A 19535-nucleotide genomic window follows, 5' to 3' on the forward strand; every position below is an offset into this window, starting at 1 on the left:
TGATAGGTGAAAACTGAGAATGGATCAACAACATTGTAGGTATTCCACAACACTAACCTAATTGACAAATTGAAAAAAGGAAGCCTTTACAGAATACAAATATTCCAAAACATGCATTCTGTTTGCAATAAGGCATTGCTAAAAATGCTGCAAAGCAATTCACTTTTCATCTTGAATACAAAATGTTATGATTGGTGCAAATCCAATACAACACATTACTGAGTACCACCCTCTATATTTTCAAGCATAGTGGTGGCTACATTATGTTATTGGTATGCTTGGAATTGTTAAGGACTGGGGAGTTTTCAGGATAAAATAGAAACGTAATGGGAGCTAAGCACAGGGACAATCCTAGAGGAAAACCTGGTTTGTTCTGCTTTCCACCAGACACTGGGAGATAACTTCACCTTTCAGCAGGACAATAACCTAAAACACAAGGCCAAATCTACACTGGAGTTGCTTACCAAGAAGACAGTGAATGTCCCTGACTGGCCGTACAGTTTTGACTTAAATCTGCTTGAAAATCTATGGCAAGACTTAAAAAGGGTTTCATAGAGCTTGAAGAAAAATGCAGGTGTGCAAAGCTCTTAGAGACTTACAGCTGTACTCGTTGCCAAAGGTGATGTATTGACTCAATGGCGTGAATATTCCTGTAAATGAGATACACTGTATTTCTGTCTGGGACTAAACCATAGCTACTCAGAAAACGCATGACACCTCCCCACCAAACTGAAGTGCTGATGAATGATATGACCTAATAACCACAGAATGTCTCCGATAATTGACAGATTTCCTGGCTGTAGGTTTCCTGGGTTTTAAAAGCAGATCAGTTTGACATAAGCTGAGGGCTATGTCAGTTGAACTTGGCACCAGCTGCCTTGGTATGCAAGTGATTAAAAAGAACTGGATCCCTGAGAGAAAGTGAAAAATTGCTCTTTGAAACTACAGAGCTTTCTGAAAAGAAGGGCCAGTTTCTGCCACTGACTTGCAGAACAGGCTGAGGAGAGTTGTTGCATGTGGGGAGAAACGTATAGGGAACATATGGGCAACATATGGGCACTATTGGTATCTTCAGATTTAGTATGGGCAATGTGTGGGGAACATTATTTCAGCTACAATGCGAGGGACAGAAAATGGTCTGTGCTTGACTATTACAATGACATTTGTGCTAAAGGATGTCTCGTTAATTAGGTTGAACTGAGGAAGACTGTCCTAAGGGACAACAGTGTGGTCTGTGTTTTTGTGGAACAGTGTCTATTTATGATAGTCTGTTCTTGAGCGTAACAAGTACAGAATAAATTAACGTTTGGAGAGGACAATAGGACAGACTGGTGAAAGTTTGGGTCTGAAACTAACGGGAAAGGGAATCCAATAATGTTTTGGGAAGTAGAGTGATAGGCATTGGTGTGTCCTGCTACACAAAAGTGCTTTGATACCTTTGGAAGAGTGCTATGTTGATGCAAACCATTAGCATTAGCATTAACCAACATCGTTTAAAAAACAGAAATATTTCTTAGTGTTATAGTGGTAGTCTTTCGTTCTGGTGAGGGAGGTCTGGTACAGAGGCATGTCCCTTTCTCTCACTCTCTGCTCCCTACAGGATCCTGTTCTTCAAAGCTAGAGAGAGGGAAAAAAAACGTGCATACCCATGTGAGCCCGAGCCCAGGGAGGGTGTGTCTGTATTGTTTTCCACAGATGGGGGTCTGGAGTTAGACCCGGTGGGATGGGGAGGAAAGGAGGGAAGGGTGGGGGGGACTTCCTCCCATCTACTGGACTCTAGGCTCTGAGCCAAGAGGAGGCCTGGTATAGCAGAGTATGACCCACTCCCCACTTTTGTTTTATGCACACACACACACACATGCAGACATACACACACATACTCACAGGAACACACACACACACACACACACACACACACACACACAATATCTGGATTAATTTATTGGTTAGATATGTGTGTGTGTGTGTTTTTGTGGGTGAGTGTGAGTATTCAAGCTGTTTGTGTGTTTGTTATTAGACAGCAAAATATTCCTTTTCCTCTGTTGTATCATTCAATCTGAGAGGCCTGTTTTATAGCGGTTACCACTATCTCTCAGTGCTGTGCCTTGAGCTGATTTCCCAGCACAGCCCGAGCTGAAGGTCAAAGTCATACTAATGCGAGGCCATTATGGATTTGATTAGCCTGGGAAATATTATTTTATACCCCCCTGCACACACACACACACACTAATGGAGGTCGGTACCGTTTAAGATTAGGGAGAATGATTTATTTTTTTAATGAGCATGTCCTTATTTCTATTACAGCATATTGGATGACTGTCATTCATATTCCATTCACCCAGCTCAATGTAACAGCGATAGGTTTAGGCAACTACATGATATTCGAATTCGCCCTATACCCATCAGAAGATTGCTACAACCTAGCTTACAAATGAAAGTTCATAATGTAGGTGCACAGGTCGAGAGACAGTGCAAAACCGTTTTGCAACTAAAACTAAAGTTTCTATTGGACAAATTCAGGTAGGTCCCTCCCAGTTTTGATTTTGTTTGTTTCTGTTTAAGAAACCTTTTGCAACAGAAGCGGAATGAAGACACCCCTAATCACCCGCACACACAGTTCACTTTCATAGCTACCATATACAGCATCATCACTTTTCTCGTTGTATAATTCCTTCACGCATCTACGCGCTCTCCTCCTCTCACCTTTTCCCTTCGCTTGGACTTCAGTGCACAACATTACAGCTGTCTGAATGCAATCACTGTTTCAAAATGTGATTATTACGCAACAGGACAGTTAACACGTGCTGCCTGCTAATTATCAACTTGTCAATTTCAAATAATTTTCTAAAAAGTTGTATTTTCTAACAACAGCTTGAATTAAGGTGTGTTCCACCTCCTCATTAATTCACATAAAAGTAGTCCAAGTCAGCCCATTTCAGTTTGAGGTTTTACTGAGCTGGACAAAGTTCACTCTTCGAGGAGAGCCCACCACTTCACCAATGTTTGCGCAGCAGAAGTCTGCAGACATTTGCAAAGTCTTGCACGAATTGAAATATTTTCTGGCTGGCGCTCGCATTGCCCTCCTTGTTGTTTTCCTTACAAATAATAATAGTTCCTTATTTTCTGTATATCGCGTTGTCGTTTCTACTGTAGGTGTATACAATATGTATGTAGCATAATGTATTTACAGTTTTAGTCACATGTTTTCAATTACTGGTGACAAACAATGCATTCCGATAGATTAGATTGTAATGGACACCTCTGATGCGTGTACATTTTTTTTTAGGTTGTACTGATTATAATGAGCTAATGCTAAGCTATTGCCAGCTACAGTTGAAGTTGGAAGTTTACATACACTTAGGTTGGAGTCATCAAAACTCGTTTTTCAACCACTCCACACATTTCTTGTTAACAAACTAAAGTTTTGGTAAGTCAGTTAGGACATCTACTGTGTGTATGACACAAGTCATTTTCCCAACAATTATTTACAGCCAGATTATTTCATGTATAATTCACTGTATCACAATTCCAGTGGCTCAGAAGTTACACTAAGTTACCCTAAGTTGACTGTGCCTTTAAACAACTTGTACCTGTGGATGTATTTCAAGGCCTACCTTCAAACTCAGTGCCTCTTTGCTTGACATCATAGGAAAATCAAAATAAATCAGCCAAGACCCCAGAAAACACCATGAGACCACGCAGCCGTCATACCGCTCAGGTATGCGCGTTCTGTCTCCTAGAGATGAACGTACTTTGGTGCGAAAAGTGCAAATCAATCCCAGAACAACGGCAAAGGACCTTGTAAAGATGCTGGAGGAAACAGGTAGAAAAGTATCTACAGTGGGGAGAATAAGTATTTGATACACTGCCGATTTTGCAGGTTTTCCTACTTACAAAGCATGTAGAGGTCTGTAATTTTTATCACATCACTTCAACTGTGAGAGACGGAATCTAAAACAAAAATCCAGAAAATCACATTGTATGATTTTTAAGTAATTAATTAGCATTTTATTGCATGACATACGTATTTGATCACCTACCAACCAGTAAGAATTCCGGCTCTCACAGACCTGTTCGTTTTTCTTTAAGAAGCCCCCCTGTTCTCCACTCATTACCTGTTTGAACCTGTTTGAACTCGTTACCTGTATAAAAGACACTTGTCCACACACTCAGTCAAACAGACGCCAACCTCTCCACAATGGCCAAGACCAGCTGTGTAAGGACATCAGGGTTAAAATTGTAGACCTGCACAAGGCTGGGATGGGCTACAGGACAATAGGCAAGCAGCTTGGTGAGAAGGCAACAACTGAAAATGGAAGAAGTTCAAGATGACGGTCAATCACCATCGGTCTGGGGGTCCATGCAAGATCTCACCTCGTGGGGCATCAATGATCATGAGGAAGGTGAGGGATCAGCTCAGAACTACACGGCAGGATCTGGTCAATGACCTGAAGAGAGCTGGGACCACAGTCTCAAAGAAAACCATTAGTAACACACTACGCCGTCATGGATTAAAATCCTGCAGCGCACGCAAGGTCCCCCTGCTCAAGCCAGCGCATATCCAGGCCCGTCTGAAGTTTGCCAATGACCATCTGAATGATCCAGAGGAGGAATGGGAGAAGGTGAGGATGGATGTGGCCATGTATCACAAGATCTTGGCCAACAACCTCCTTCCCTCAGTAAGAGCATTGAAGATGGGTCATGGCTGGGTATGCCAGCATGACAACGACCCGAAACACACAGCCAGGGCAACTAAGGAGTGGCTCCGTAAGAAGCATCTCAAGGTCCTGGAGTGGCCTAGCCAGTCTCCAGACCTGAACCCAATAGGAAATCTTTGGAGGGAGCTGAAAGTTCGTATTGCCCAGCGACAGCCCCGAAACCTGAAGGATCTGGAGAAGTTCTGTATGGAGGAGTGGGCCAAAATCCCTGCTGCAGTGTGTGAAAACCTGGTCAAGAACTACAGGAAACGTATGATCTCTGTAATTGCAAACAAAGGTTTCTGTACCAAATATTAAGTTCTGCTTTTCTGATGTTTCAAATACTTATGTCATGCAATAAAATGCAAATTAATTACTTAAAAATCAGACAATGTGATTATCTGGATTTTTGTTTTAGATTCCGTCTCTCACAGTTGAAGTGTACCTATGATAAAAATTACAGACCTCTACATGCTTTGTAAGTAGGAAAACCTGCAAAATCGGCTGTGTATCAAATACTTGTTCTCCCCACTGTATATCCACAGTAAAACGAGTCATATATCGACATAACCTGAAAGGCTGCTCAGCAAGGAAGAAGCCACTGCTCTAAAGCCGACATAAAAAATCCAGACTTTGCAACTGCACACAGGGACAAAAAAATCAAAAATAGAACTGTCTGGCCATAATTACCAATGTTATGTTTGGGGAAAAAAGGGGGAGGCTTGCAAGCCGAAGAACACCATCCCAACCGTGAAGCACGGGGGTTGCATTATCATGTTTTGGGGGTGCTTTGCTGCAAGAGGGACTGGTGCACTTCACAAAATAGATGGCATTATGAGGTAGGAAAATTATGTGGATATATTGAAGCAACATCTCAAGACATCAGTCTGTAAGTTAAAGCTTGATCGCAAATGGGTCTTCCAATTGGACAATGACCCCAAGCATACTTTCAAAGTTGTGGCAAAATGGCTTAAGGACAACAAAGTTAAGGTATTGGAGGGAGCATCACAAAGCCCTGACCTCAATCCTATAGAATGGGCAGAACTGAAAAAGTGTGTGCGAGCAAAGAGGCCTACAAAGCTGACTTAGTTACACCAGCTCTGAATGGGTCAAAATTCACCCAACTTATTGTGGGAACTTGTGAAAGGCTACCCGAAAAGTTTGACCCAAGTTAAACAATTTAAAGGCAATGCAACAAAATGCTAATTGAGTGTATTTAAACTTTTGAGCCACTGGGAATGTGATGAAAGAAATAAAAGCTGAAATAAATCATTCTCTGAACTATTATTCTGAACATTTCACATTCTTAAAATAAAGTGGTGATCCTAATTGACCTAGACATGGATTTTTTGCTCGGATTAAATGCCAGGAATTGTGAAAAACTGAGTTTAAATGTATTTAAATGTATTTGGCTATGGTGTTTGTAAACTTTCGACTTCAACTGTATGTGTAGCGCCATGTTTGTTGACATTATACAATGCATTCTGGGTGTCACGTAAACATCTGTCAGACCAAAGATGTTATAATGAGGTGAAGGAATTGTTCACTCATCTTTCATGTAAACTTCCCAGAAGTAAATGAAGGGTTGTGAATGATCGTTGACAACACACCCCCTTCAACATGCATACTATAAACAGACCAAACTCATCTGGTTTCCTCTTGTTATCTTTGGTTGATGCGGAGGAAAAAACATGGCGGTGTGCATAAACTACCCATCATCAGTGTACTTTAAATTTCTAGAAAGTATTTTACTAAATTATTTAGATCAAAGGTGAGCTCAGCTGTGATTAATTAATAAGAGTAATTGCTATTAGCTAATTCATATTGTAGTTTCTGTCAGCCGAGAGTTATAAAAATATGACTGCTTGTGTTACTTCAATCTTTCCTCAGTTAGCGCTAGGACAAATGTAGCCTACATTTTGCGGATTGGATGATTGTGTTATGCTGTAGCTACTTCTGTGGATGTCTGAACATTGCATCCAAAAATTAACTGGTCACATTCTGGACCTAACTTTTTAAGGACTGTGTTTGTGCAAAATGTTTCCGTGAAAAAACAGTTTCTCCAGCCCAAATTCTGATTGTTGCGTCAATCGAAACTGGACGTTCTAAATAAGCGTTCAAATCACACCGGTTTGAGCGTACGCTGCAGGGACCACCGTAGAATGATCACACCTGTTTGTTGGTACCTGTGAAAAGGTTAATGTTATAAAGGTAGTCAACAAACTAGAACTAACGTGTTAGTAAATCCACAATCCAATCCATATGTACAATCATGCAGTACAGTGTAAAGCAAGCAGTTACACCGGCGGGCCCTGGTAGCAATAAATTAATAAAACCAAAAGCTTGCTTGACTTGTAAGAGTTGCAGTATTGGCTAGGATAAATTAATTTATTCTTAACTGTTTAGCTATTGTCTTTCTCTCTCTTTTAGTCAACTACTTTTCACACTTTATGCACTGCAGTGCTAGCTAGCTGTAGCTCATGCTTTCAGTACTAGATTTGAGGGATGGGAATTGACCTCACAATACGATATTATCACCATACTTAGGTGCCGATACGATATGTATTGGGATTCTCACGATTGTCACGATTCTATATGTATTAACCTCTACGGGATCGGGACGGTTGAGCTAATGTGCGCTAATGTGATTAGCATGAGGTTGTAAGTAACAAGAACATTTCCCTGGACATAGACATTTCTGATATGAGCAGAAAGCTTAAATTCTTGTTAATCTAACTGCACTGTCCAATTTACAGTAGCTATTACAGTGGAAGAGTACAATGCTATTTTCTGAGAAGAGTGCACAGTTATGAACTTGAAAATATATCAATTAACCAATTAGGCACATTTGGGCAGACTTGATACAACATTTTGAACAGAAATACAATGGTTCATTAGATCAGTCTACAACATTGCACATACACTTCTGCAATCTAGTGGCCAAAATCTAAATTGTGCATAAACTGCAATAATACATTGTGACCTTTCTCTTGCTTTTCAAAGACGATGGAAAAAAAATAAATAATAATAAACACAGGTTTTTTATCTTTGTATTATCTTTTACCAGATCTAATGTGTTAAATTCTCCTACATTCATTTCACATTTCCACAAATTTCAAAGTGTTTTCTTTCAAATGGTATCAAGAATGTGCATATCCTTGCTTCCGGTCCTGAGCTATAGATAGTTAGATTTGGGTATGTCATTTTAGGATATTTTTTTTTTTTTGAAGGGTCCGATCCTTTTAAGATTCTGTGCTGTCATTTTATTGCGATTTCATGTTTTGCAAACATATTTCTCACCAAACTGTATGTCTGCTGCAGAGGGATGCCATGAGGAAATTAGTTTTGATCAGTCATGGAAATAAAAGTGCTGAAAACAAATTGGCTCCCTATTTAAAAAGAAGATGGAGAACAAATTATAAAATAAAAATACTGGATTTTTGTGCAGGTACAGCCAACTACCGCAAAAATAATATTGTGATATTGTCAAAATGATAAGATACAATATATCTTAAAAAATAATATCCATATGTAACCTTATTGATTTTTCAACCCATCACTACTAGATACATTTTCTGATCCTTTGATTGGATGGACAACATGTCAGTTCATACTGAAAGAGCTCTGATAGGTTGGAGGACGTTCTATGGAAGTCGTCATAATTACTGTGCAAGTCTATGGAAGGGGTGAGAACCACTAGCCTCTGAGGTTTTATACTGAAGTCAATGTTCCTAGAGGATGGAAAATAGCTGCCTTCGGCTTAACCATGGCACTACCCTAGAGGGTGCTGTTGAAGCTACTGTAGACCTTCATTGCAAAACAGTGTGTTTTGATCAATTATTTGGTGACGTGAATGTATTTAGTGTAGTTTTATCTAAAACTTTTTTCAATGTTTCACTACTTACATTTTTCAGAAATTTTCCTTCTCTGGGGATCTTTCACTGACACACACACGCACGCTTGCACACACGCATGCACACACATAAAGAGGATGTGTTTGTCCTTCTTTATCTCTATCCCTGTATGCCTTCCATCCATGCTTCTGTAGATGATGGTTTGTGATACTGTCACATCTGATGCCATGTGTCCTGTTTCATTCGCCAGGCTGGGGAGCAGGGACTGCTGGCGACTGGGGCACTGATCTGAAGGGATAAAGGGGGTAATCATAGCTGTCCTGCTGATAGCTTTGTCCACACTCTGTCCTTATCAAAGGCACAGGGGGATGCCTGTAATGTGCACTGATCTGGTGATTTCCGGAGACGATGCTGTGTGTGTGTGTGTGTGTGTGTGTGTATGTGTGTAATTAGCCCTATGTCCCTGTTTTCTGGACACATGCAGCCTTACCAGAATTTGGAAAAGCGATATAGCAAATGTCCACCGGGGGCCACTATGCCTTGTGAGTGGGAATAAACCTATTTTGGGACAATTGTGTCTTCAGTTTGTGTCACCAACATAATATTTCAGTCATGAAGATCATATTCAATCACGTCATATGAAAAACAGAGGAAAGCCCAAAAAATTGTCAGAGAATCCAGTCACCCAAGTCATAGACTTTTCTCTGCTACAGCATGGCAAGTGGGACCGGAAAGGCTCTGTAACTGCTTCTACCCCCAAGCCATAAGACTGCTGAAGAGTTAATCAAATGGCCACCGGACTATTACATTGACACCCACCCATTTGTTTTGTACACTGCTGCTACTCGCTGTTTATTATCTATGCATAGTTACTTCACCCCTTCCGACATGTACAAAACTCGACTAACTTGTACTCCCTCACATTGACTCGGTACCGGTACCCCCTGTATATAGCCTCGTTATTGTTATTTTATTGTGTTACTTTTATTATTTTTTACTTTAGTTTATTTGGTAAATATTTTCTTAACTCTTTCTTGAACTGCACTGTTGGTTAAGGGTTTGTAAGTAAGCATTTCACGGTAAGATCTACACTTGTATTCGCTGGTGTGCCCCCCCTTTCCAATTCATGGCTATGCCTGTGTTCCCAAGGGTGCATCTTATGGTTGTAATGGTTAGATCCAAAGTCTTTGATCCTTGACCCTATGGAATTCTGTTGTTGCTGTCCCACAAGGATTAAGTGGGAAGTTCTCCTTATCAGACCTGGGTTCAAATACTATTTGAAATCATTTGAAATACTTTATCTGTGCTTAATTGAGCTAGCCTGGCGCAAAGGAAACAATAGAATAGTCACAAAACTGCAACCCCGCCCCCCTGGCATTGCAGGCAGGGTAGAGCAAACGCTAAAATAACTTGAAAGATTTCAGATAGTATTTAAACCCAGGTCTTGTCCCTTACCACTGGGTCAGAGCCCTTACACATGAGGATGAAGTAAACAAGCAGAACGTTTACCCCTGTAACCCCACACAGGAGTGACCAGGTGGGAACTGCAGACGGTAGGAGGAGAAGGTTAGAGAGGGGCGTTGCTTCAATGACCATGGCATGTACACAAGTACAACTAATCTCTATCAGAGGAAGTCAACACCTAGTATTACACTGACTCAACCTCTACTCTGATGTAGTCCTAAAACTACTACACCCTTTTCTCCACGACCCCTCATGTGATCGTGTGTTTGAGAGGGTCAGTTTGAGCAAGGCTAGTCTATTATTTGCACATTTTGACCACATAATGAGTAGTTATTTGGGATGCAAGGGGATTTGTTGATCAGTGATTCTGCGCCCTCCGACAGTCATGTCGTCGATCACACACACGCAGAGAGTATTTCATGATTTCCAGTAGCAGATTGGCACAGCACTTCACGTCCACGCTCTCCGCCGCCACAGAGACCAGAGAAGGAGGAGAGGCAATCCCACTGAAAGACTGGTGGGCACTTTTTCCTTTTCTTTATCAGAGTTTATAGTGGAAAGGAATACTGTCTGGAATAGAAAGGTCAAACAGTCATCACCGAGATTTTTCACTTCAACAATTGCTTTGCCCCATAAAGATAGTTCTATTGTGTCCCCACTTAAAAAATGATTGAAAACTACAACGAATTGATAAAAAGTATTTGCGTGAACATTGTGGTGTAGTAGGTGAAACATTAGTGGAAGGGTTCTGGGCTTTAACACTGAAACATTTTAACACTGAGCTGGTTCATCTCGATAAGGTGACTGAGAGGAAATACCATGGGATCAGTCCTTTTTCATACTGTGTGTGTGTGTGCGCGCGCGTGTGTGTGGGTGTGCATGCATGCATGCGAAAGACGTGAAAGGGTGTGTGAGTGTGCATGTGTGAAAGACGCACAGGGGAGACCAGAGAGACTTAAAGCCAGGGCTAACGTGACCCATTGATGACCATTGAGAACTTAATGAAGCAGCTTTTCTTCCCAGTCCCGCTGTGTTCTTTCTCTATAGTAGGGGGTCAGAGTCTTTTCTTTCTCTTTTAGAGGAGGGCTCTTTGATTGTTGTGGCCTTGAAAGCAAAGAGTAAAAGCAATGCATCTTCCTGGGCCTGGTCCTGGTTTATTTTGGAGAGGAAGCAAACTAGATGAGACCACCGAGCAGAAGAGATTTTCAGTCAAGAGTTTGACGGTACGGTGAGGGAGCCTGGATGGTCCGGACAATGAAGCGGAGTTGAAACAAGCAGGAGAGTGGATATAGTGGATATAGGGGATGGAAGGGAAGAAGAGAGGGAAAGAAAAAGGGAGTTAATGAAAAATTTAAGCAACGTTAGCACAGACATGAGTGAGCACAGTTAGCTAGGGAAAACCAGGGAACGAGGGATGGGGGAGGTGAGAAAGAGGGAAGGAGTGGAGAGGAGGGAGAGTTCAAGGAATGAATGAAATTAAGAATGAAGAGAGGGGAGAGGGGGTCGAGAGAGGGGCGGGTGGCTAAGAGAGGGGGGGGGGGAGGGATGGAGAATAAACGGAGCCCCTTTTCTGAACACCTCCCCCTTTGCTCCCGTGGAGAGGAGCAGCCTGACCCCAAAAAGCTTTGTGAAAGTTCCCTCAGTGGAGGGAGACGGAAAGAGAGACACTGGAGAAAAGAGAGAAAGGAGAGGCACTGGGGATAAAATAAGAGTTGGGGAAAAGAGAGTGAGAGGAGGGACAAAGTTGAGTTGGAGAGGCGGAGAGAGACAGAGACAGAGAGGAACATAGAGAATAGGGAACTAAATATAAACAAGAAGCAAGTGAGTTAGAGAGAGAGTGAAGGGGATCAAGTACGCATGTGAGAGAGATTGAGAGAAAAAGAAGGAGAGCTGCAGCAGTCACCCTCTCTGGTCTTCCCTGACGTGTCATGGATTTGCGGTGCTGGATATCCCTCCTGTTTGGACTAGTTGGGAATCCTGTGGCAGGTCTGGAATACTAGTTGGGAATCCAGTGGTCAGTCTGGAGTAGCAAGAGCAATAGCAGCATCCACCAGAAGGAAGGAAATATGCCTTCTGTGTCTCTCAGCCTGCCCGCAGCCCTAGCTGGGCAAGCCCGCACCTGGGTCTGCCTCTCCTGCATGTTCTGGGTGAGCTGTGTGTGGGTGGGTTGTGAGACTGTATTGGTGTGTGTGTGTTTGTGGGTGTATGCATGTGTGGGTGTATGTGAGGGGTATGGGTGTGGGGGTCTATTTTTGTGTGTTTGTGTGTGTTTTTGTGTTTGGGGGTCTGTTTTCATGTCATTTCTCCAGGTAAACTGGATGGACTATACTTCCCAAGGGGATTATGTATGGTGGTCAACCCATTGAAGTGGAATGGGGGTCTGAGGGCCTGTTGGGTGGTCTGGGTGGTCTGCACTGCCAATGGGGAGTGAGGGTATTAGGGTAGTGGATTGTTGGGGGGGTGAGATGAAGAGGGGGGAAACTTCAGTCAGAGAAGTTGTGAGAGAGAGTGAGCGAGAGAGGGATGACTGTGTTCCCTTAATCTCTGAGTTGACCCATTCCTGTCATCTTTACCCTTCCCTTAAAAGCTGGTTCAGTCTGACTCTCTCTCTCTCCCTCCCTATCTCTCCCTCTCTCTCTGCCTGGGCGAGACACAAAGCTATTTTTTCTCTCTCTTGTATAATTTAATCTAACGTGTGTTTGCTCTCTGCAAGGGGTGTGTGTGTGTGTGTGTGTGTATATGTGTGTGTGCTTTCGGAGCTGTGCTGAGAATGTCCGAATGCTCAGAGGTATGGAGGTGTGCACAAAGGCGTGTCTTTCACCTTTGTGAACTATGTAGTACCCCGTTCTTCCCATTACCCTTCATCAGTGACGTGAAATAACTGGACAGGTGGAAACAAAGTCTCCATAGTGGCCATGTCCACCATACTGGTAGTCTATGTTTTCAGATCGACCCATATACTTTTAGAAGAACTTAATCGAGAGAGGAACCACGGTGCAGCTGATTGAGATGCAACTATGATGGGATGGCCCTTTGGTCTATCTCTGCTCCTCTGTCAAACTATGGTTCTGGAGAGACTTAACTGACCCCTTGATTAGTTCATCAGCATTATTCCCTTTAGGGGAGGGGGATTGTTTTGTTAAAAGGACACCAAAGCCCACCAGCTAAGCTCCTAGTCACTGATTGACTGCTTTTAGGAGGCTGTATAACAATGCAACTTACTTCAGGGTGAAATTCAATCAAACCTCTCTCAGGAACGTTCATGAAGAATGTTGGTTTACATAACCGCTGCCAGGCACACGTCTTTTTATGAAACCTGGAAGCGTCTACCAATGAGTCTATTTATCAGTACTTCAAAGTCATTCTGTGACTTTATTTCACTATTTGAGTGATACATTAATAAGGTATGTTTCCCGTTTTTTGTTTGTTGGTAAAGTCAGGGAACGGAGTATAGGCTGAGGTGGTTTGGAGACCAAGCTCAAGAAGAATGCTGCAATGAAGAGTGATGTGTTTCCAGCTGCAGAAGCAGTTACTGTCTAGTGAAGGGAGATGCAGGAAACGGACCTCCTCTATGAACCAGACTGGCGCTATCTGCTAGGCAAGCAGAAAGAGGAGGATCCTTTCCCCCCCGAAAGCCCAGAACGTCTGAACTGTCTTGGCTGAACAGACAGAAACAGTTGCTTTAGGAAAATATGAAATGATGTGAAATGACAGAAGATGACAGTCAAGATGCAGGAAATTAAGTCGCAGAAGACACTGGCCAACCGGAAGGGAAAAGTGAAAAGGGGATGGCATAAGAAGGCGCGAGAGAAGACCTTGCAAGAGGACAACATCGATACCTGAAACACCAATCTCAGGATGTTCTTCCACAATACACTTGTGAATTATTGATAAGATCCACAATGGGTTTATGGACAGTTTTCCAGAGTTTCTCAGAAAAGGCCAATGGCAAACAAATCAACTGTCCTCTAAAAAGGCTTGAAAATATGCCAAGAAACATAATCTTGTCAGTGAGGGTCATTCTTAGGTTGCATAGGTCTTTCATGAGCAAGGTGACTGGAAGAGAATGCTTGTTATAAAGAGTGTACAATGTTTGAGCCCCAACACTACAGAAAAAGGACTTAACTCCGCCCAGAAGTATGATGTCACATGGGTACATTCCCTCTGCTCGACTCTATGAACCTTAGCGGTACTAATGGGAGTGGTTATACGCCTGTGACATCATCCGTTTAAGTGCTGATAACGTATCAGAAGGTTAAGAACAAAACCTCAGATTTCAGTTTATGATTGAAATTCCTTTTTAAGTCGAAAGTGTACAGATTTAAAGAGGACCTTTAGTGTTGTATTAATGGCCACTTCTACCAATATGCAAGGGCTTACGAAGGATTTTAAAGTAAACATTTCTTGCTGCCATGAGCCTCTGGTTTAAAACAACACTACTTCAGAGTGTCACCTACAACTATAATCCAAAGCAAATATTGACCCTTGCCTAAACCTCCAAGCTGTCAAAGTGGTCAAATAGCTTAATGGAATGATCAATGACCATTAACCTACATTTAGTCAATCTGGAGACCAGGACAGTATAGTCTTCTCAGTGCAGGTCCAGAGTCAGAGTCAGGGGGAGACCAGGAGAGTATAGTCTTCTCAGTGCAGGTCCAGAGTCAGAGTCAGGGGGAGACCAGGACAGTATAGTCTTCTCAGTGCAGGTCCATAGTCAGAGTCAGGGGGAGATCAGGAGAGTATAGTCTTCTCAGTGCCGGTCCAGAGTCAGTGTCAGGGGGAGACCAGGACAGTATAGTCTTCTCAGTGCCGGTCCAGAGTCAGTGTCAGGGGGAGACCAGGACAGTATAGTTTTCTCAGTGCAGGTCCAGAGTCAGAGTCAGGCTCATGCTGGGGTGTTGTCGTGGTCAGTATCTCAAAGGCCCCAGTCTGGGGTACACACGTGTCAGAAACCTAATTCTAGATACGGTGCTTAGTGGGTTGGTTGAGGATTTTTAACACCATCTCTTTTATTTTAATCTATTCCCCTCTCTGCTCATTTACCTCAGTCTCCCCCTCTTTCTATCTCTTTGTCCTGTAGCTGGTTTGCCCCCCCCCCCCAGTTCCTATAGGATTACCTATGATTTGAGTGAAAGAGAGTTGCACATGTGGGGCCCCTTTGAAATTTGGCAGCGTTTCTGTAATTGCAACATCTGGCTATACGTTGCCCCAATGCTTTGCAGACATAATGGATTTGCCATGCAGTCCCTTTTCCGGCATGCCTCCTCCATTTCATCATTCCCAGTCGCGTTCAATCGGACACATGCTTTATCTCGGAGTTCCACTCTGTGTGTGGTGTACGTTCCATTAGTTCATGGTGCAGCAATGGAGCGGAACAGTGAAACTCAGAGCGGCGTTCCGAAGTGTAGACCACCACTCCTTCTCACTACATAAAAGGGTGTTTAAGATTGGCCCTCAGCCTTCCCTGGCCCTCTCGCCATCTCCGCATGGATTGGACCTCCAATCTGGAATGGCTCTACGTTCCTGTCCCAGCTTGTTGTTTAAATCAAGTCAACATTTATTGGTCGTGTACACAGGTTTGCAGATGTTATAACAGGAGCAGTGAAATGCTTGTTTCTAGATTCAACAATGCAGTAGAATGTCTCGCAAATACAATACAAATACACAAATAATCAATACATCTAAACAAGAAATCAAGAAATGACAGAGCGGGACAATTAACAATCCAGAGTATATTTATTTAGTGAGCATGTGTCAGAATCCAGCATATAAATAAGTGGTGTGTATAAACAGTATATCATTTGGAAAGAAAATGGTATGTACAGTAGTAGGTATATTAGGATGGGGTATGTTGAGAATACAGTAAATACATACACAGTGAGTAAACAACAGTATTTAAACAGAATATGAGGTGGTCAGCGTTTCAATTACTATATAAACTCAGCAAAGAAAGAAACGTCCTCTCACTGTCAACTGCGTTTATTTTCTGCAAACTTAATTAACATGTGCAAATGTTTGTATGAAAATAACAAGATTCAATAACTGAGACATAAACTGAACAAATAAAGTTTTCACCTTTATTGAACCAGGTAGGATGGTTGAGAACCAGTTCTCATTTGCAACTGCGACCTGGCCAAGATAAAGTAAAGCAGTTCGACACATACAACAACACAGAGTTACACATGGAATAAACAAACATACAGTCAATAATACAGTAGAAAAAGTCTATATACAGTATGTGCAAATGAGGTAAGATAAGGGAGGTAAGGCAATAAATAGGCCATGGTGGCGAAGTAATTACAATATTGCAGTTAAACACTGGAATGGTAGATGTGCAGAAGATGAATGTGCAAGTGGAGATACTGGGGTGGGTGGGGGGGACAAAATCAAAGTAACAGTCAGTATCTGGTGTGGCCACCTGCTGCATTAAGTACTGCAGTGCATCTCCTCCTCGTGGACAGTACCAGATGTGCCAGTTCTTGCTGTGAGATGTTACCCCACTCTTCCACCAAGGCACCTGCAAGTTTCTGGACATTTCTGGGGGGAATATCCCTCACCCGCCGATCCAACAGGTCCCAGACATGCTGTCAGAACACTGACATTCCTGTCTTGCAGGAAATCACGCACAGAATGAGCAGTATGACTGGTGGCATTGTCATGCTGGAGGGTCATGTCAGGATGAGCCTGCCGGAAGGGTACCACATGAGGGAGGAGGATGTCTTCCCTGTAACACACAGCGTTGAGATTGCCTGCAATGACAACAAGCTTATAACAGGCCTACAATCCCTCAGTCCAGCCTCTCGCAGCCTATTGCGGACAGTCTGAGCACTGATGGAGGGATTGTGAGTTCCTGGTGTAACTCGGGCAGTGGTTGTTGCCATCCTGTACCTGTCCCGCAGGTGTGATGTTCGGATGTAACGATCCTGTGCAGGTGTTGTTACACGTGGTCTGCCACTGCGAGGACGATCAGCTGTCCGTCTTGTCTCCCTCTAGTGCTGTCTTAGGCGTCTCACAGTACGGACATTGCAATTTATTGCCCTGGCCACATCTGCAGTCCTCATGCCTCCTTGCAGTATGCCTAAGGCCCGTTCCCGCAGATGAGTAGGGACCCTGGGCATCTTTCTTTTGGTGTAGAAAGGCCTCTTTTGTGTCCTAAGTTTTCATGACTGTGACCTTAATTGCTTACCGTGTGTAAGCTGTTAGTGTCTTAACGATCGTTCCACAGGTGCATGTTCATTAATTGTTTATGGTTCATTGAACAAGCATGGGAAACAGTGTTTAAACCCTTTACAATGAAGATCCGTGAAGTAATTTTGATTTTTACGATTTATCTTTGAAAGACATGGTCCGGAAAAAGGTCAGTTTCTTTTTTTGCTGAGTTTACAGTGGGCATTTGTCTCAAGGTGCAGGGCTGAGTACTGGGCAGGTAATTGGCTTTTCAACAATCTGGTGGCCTGGAGATAGAAGCTGTATTTCAGTCTCTTCAGTCCTGGCTGTGATGCACCTGTCCTGTTACATCTCTGTCTGCCAGAAGGTAGGAGAATGAATAGACCATGGCTCGGATGGCTGAGGTACTTGATGTCTTTCTTGGCCTTCCTTTGACACAGTGCTGTAAATGTCCCGGAGGGCAGGCAGCGTGCCCCCGTTAATGCGTTGGGCTGACCGCACCACCCTCTGGAGAGCCATGTGGTTGAGGGCGGTCCAGTTGTCGTACCAGGTAGAAATTCAGCCCGACAGACTGCTCTCAATATGCATCTGTAGAAGTTTGTGAGGGTCTTAGGGGCCATGCCGATTTTGTTTCAGCCGTCTGTGGTTGTTGAGGCGCTATTGCGCCTTTATTCACCACGGTGTCGGTGTGGCGAGACCATTTCAGGTCCTCAGTGATGTGCATGCCAAGGAACTTGAAGCTTTTGGCCCTATCCACTGCGGCCCTCTCCTCTGTCTCCTGTTGTCCACGATCAGGTCCTTTGTTTGTTTTACATTGAGTGAGAGGTTATTATCCTGGCACCACTCCACCATGGTTCTAACCTACTCCCTGTAGGCTGTCTGGTCGTTGTTGGTAATCAGGTCTACTGTTGTGTTGTCAGAAAACTTGTTGATTGAGTTGGAGTTTTGCGTAGCCGTGCAGTCTTGGGTGAACAGGGAGTACAGGAGGGGGCTGAGCACACATCCCTGGGGGGCCCTCGTGTTGAGGATCAGCGTGACGGAGGTGTTGTTGACAAACATCTCCACCTGGGGTCGGCAAGTGGGGAAAACAGACTGGCATAGGGAGAGGATGAATATGTCCGTAAACACTCCAGCCGGGGGTGCAAATTGATTTTGCTAGTCGCCCTCACGCAGATATCATATTAAAAACTGTGCTGTCTCCGCTGCCAAGAGGGGGGCCGCTAAAATGTTTTGCTCGCAAGGTGGGGGGGGCCCCCCGGTAACATTTTGTTTAGGGCCCCCAAAAGTCTAGGACAGGCTCTGACTGAATATGTGGGTATGGATGCGGGTACGCAGACCCGCGGGCCACTGCGGCCCCTCATGATGAGTTCAGATTTTATTGTGAGCCCCACCCCCATCAAAGTTGCCCGTCTCTGCTCTGGCTGGAAGACCTGTATTGGGTTTGTCACATTTTCTTGTGGGAAAGAGATACTCTGATCAATAGGAAAGAACATCTGTCTTCCAGTTCCATAATATATCCTGTTTTGGGGATTCAATATTGCCTTAGTTAGCGGTTTGACTAGTTTTTTCCCCTATGCATGTTCTCTTTTCTCTGATTTTGTTTTGTAATATGGCTTCAATGTTGTATTGGATCAATAGCAGAAGTAAGTGTTCTGATGAGACAGGCTGATAGTTTGTGACAACCCTCAGAAAAAATGTGGAGGATTGGGTCCACACATGCTGCCACAGAAAACAATCCAGATGTTTGTAGAGTCCTGCCATCCTCTACTCTCCATCGATGGTTCATGTCACTCATCAACAACTGTTTTGAGCGTTGGCTGAGTTCCCGAACACTGGCTTTAATATGGGGAGCTTTTGATGTTCCTCTTGTGGCTTTAACTATTTAACCTTTCCCAGGTTTATTTCTGGCTTAGTTGTTTTGTTTCACTTGGGGTTACCCATAGTTTGTCATAGAAACAGACCATGATCCTTCAGAGAGAGCCTGATCACCAGCATCAATCATTCCCCAATAAACAAAATCCCTTGTGGCTATGGAGACGAAATAGCACCACATTATTAAGATCACTAGCGAGGACTTCAGTTGAGTTTGGTCTCCCTTTATGAGTGCAGTGAGATCGAGGCAGGCAATTGAGGTGAATAAGCCATTTATGAAGTGTTATGGAATTCTCTGCAGGTCTGAGCTGCGTCCAGTCTGCTACGGGATTTGACTGAGTAGCCTGGAGACTTGAGTTGCATGTGAGAAGACTCCTACCTTATATTTAGCATTATCAGGGTTATACTCTCTTGGTCGTCTCTTGCAAAAACGGGTCAAGTTTGCTCGCATAAGATAGATTGAGTGATAGAGTGCAGTCTA

The 19535-nt window shown here is 43.3% G+C and overlaps 1 protein-coding gene across 4 annotated transcripts in view; it reads left to right on the forward strand.

The window, feature by feature from the left end:
- Positions 1 to 19535, forward strand: part of LOC139380518 (tensin 1b) — a 291929-nt gene that overhangs the window by 73695 nt on the left and 198699 nt on the right. The window contains exon 1 of one of the 4 annotated variants that reach the window (XM_071123241.1): positions 12012 to 12162. The exons of the other annotated variants lie outside the window; for them this stretch is intronic. Coding sequence (XP_070979342.1) covers positions 12082 to 12162 — 81 coding nt within the window. The 5' untranslated portion in view covers positions 12012 to 12081. Of the gene's footprint in view, positions 1 to 12011; positions 12163 to 19535 lie in introns of those variants that run through there. 4 annotated transcript variants of the gene reach the window in all.

This window comes from Oncorhynchus clarkii, chromosome 22 (assembly GCF_045791955.1).
Source record: "Oncorhynchus clarkii lewisi isolate Uvic-CL-2024 chromosome 22, UVic_Ocla_1.0, whole genome shotgun sequence".
In the NCBI taxonomy this organism is placed as follows: Eukaryota; Metazoa; Chordata; class Actinopteri; order Salmoniformes; family Salmonidae; genus Oncorhynchus; species Oncorhynchus clarkii.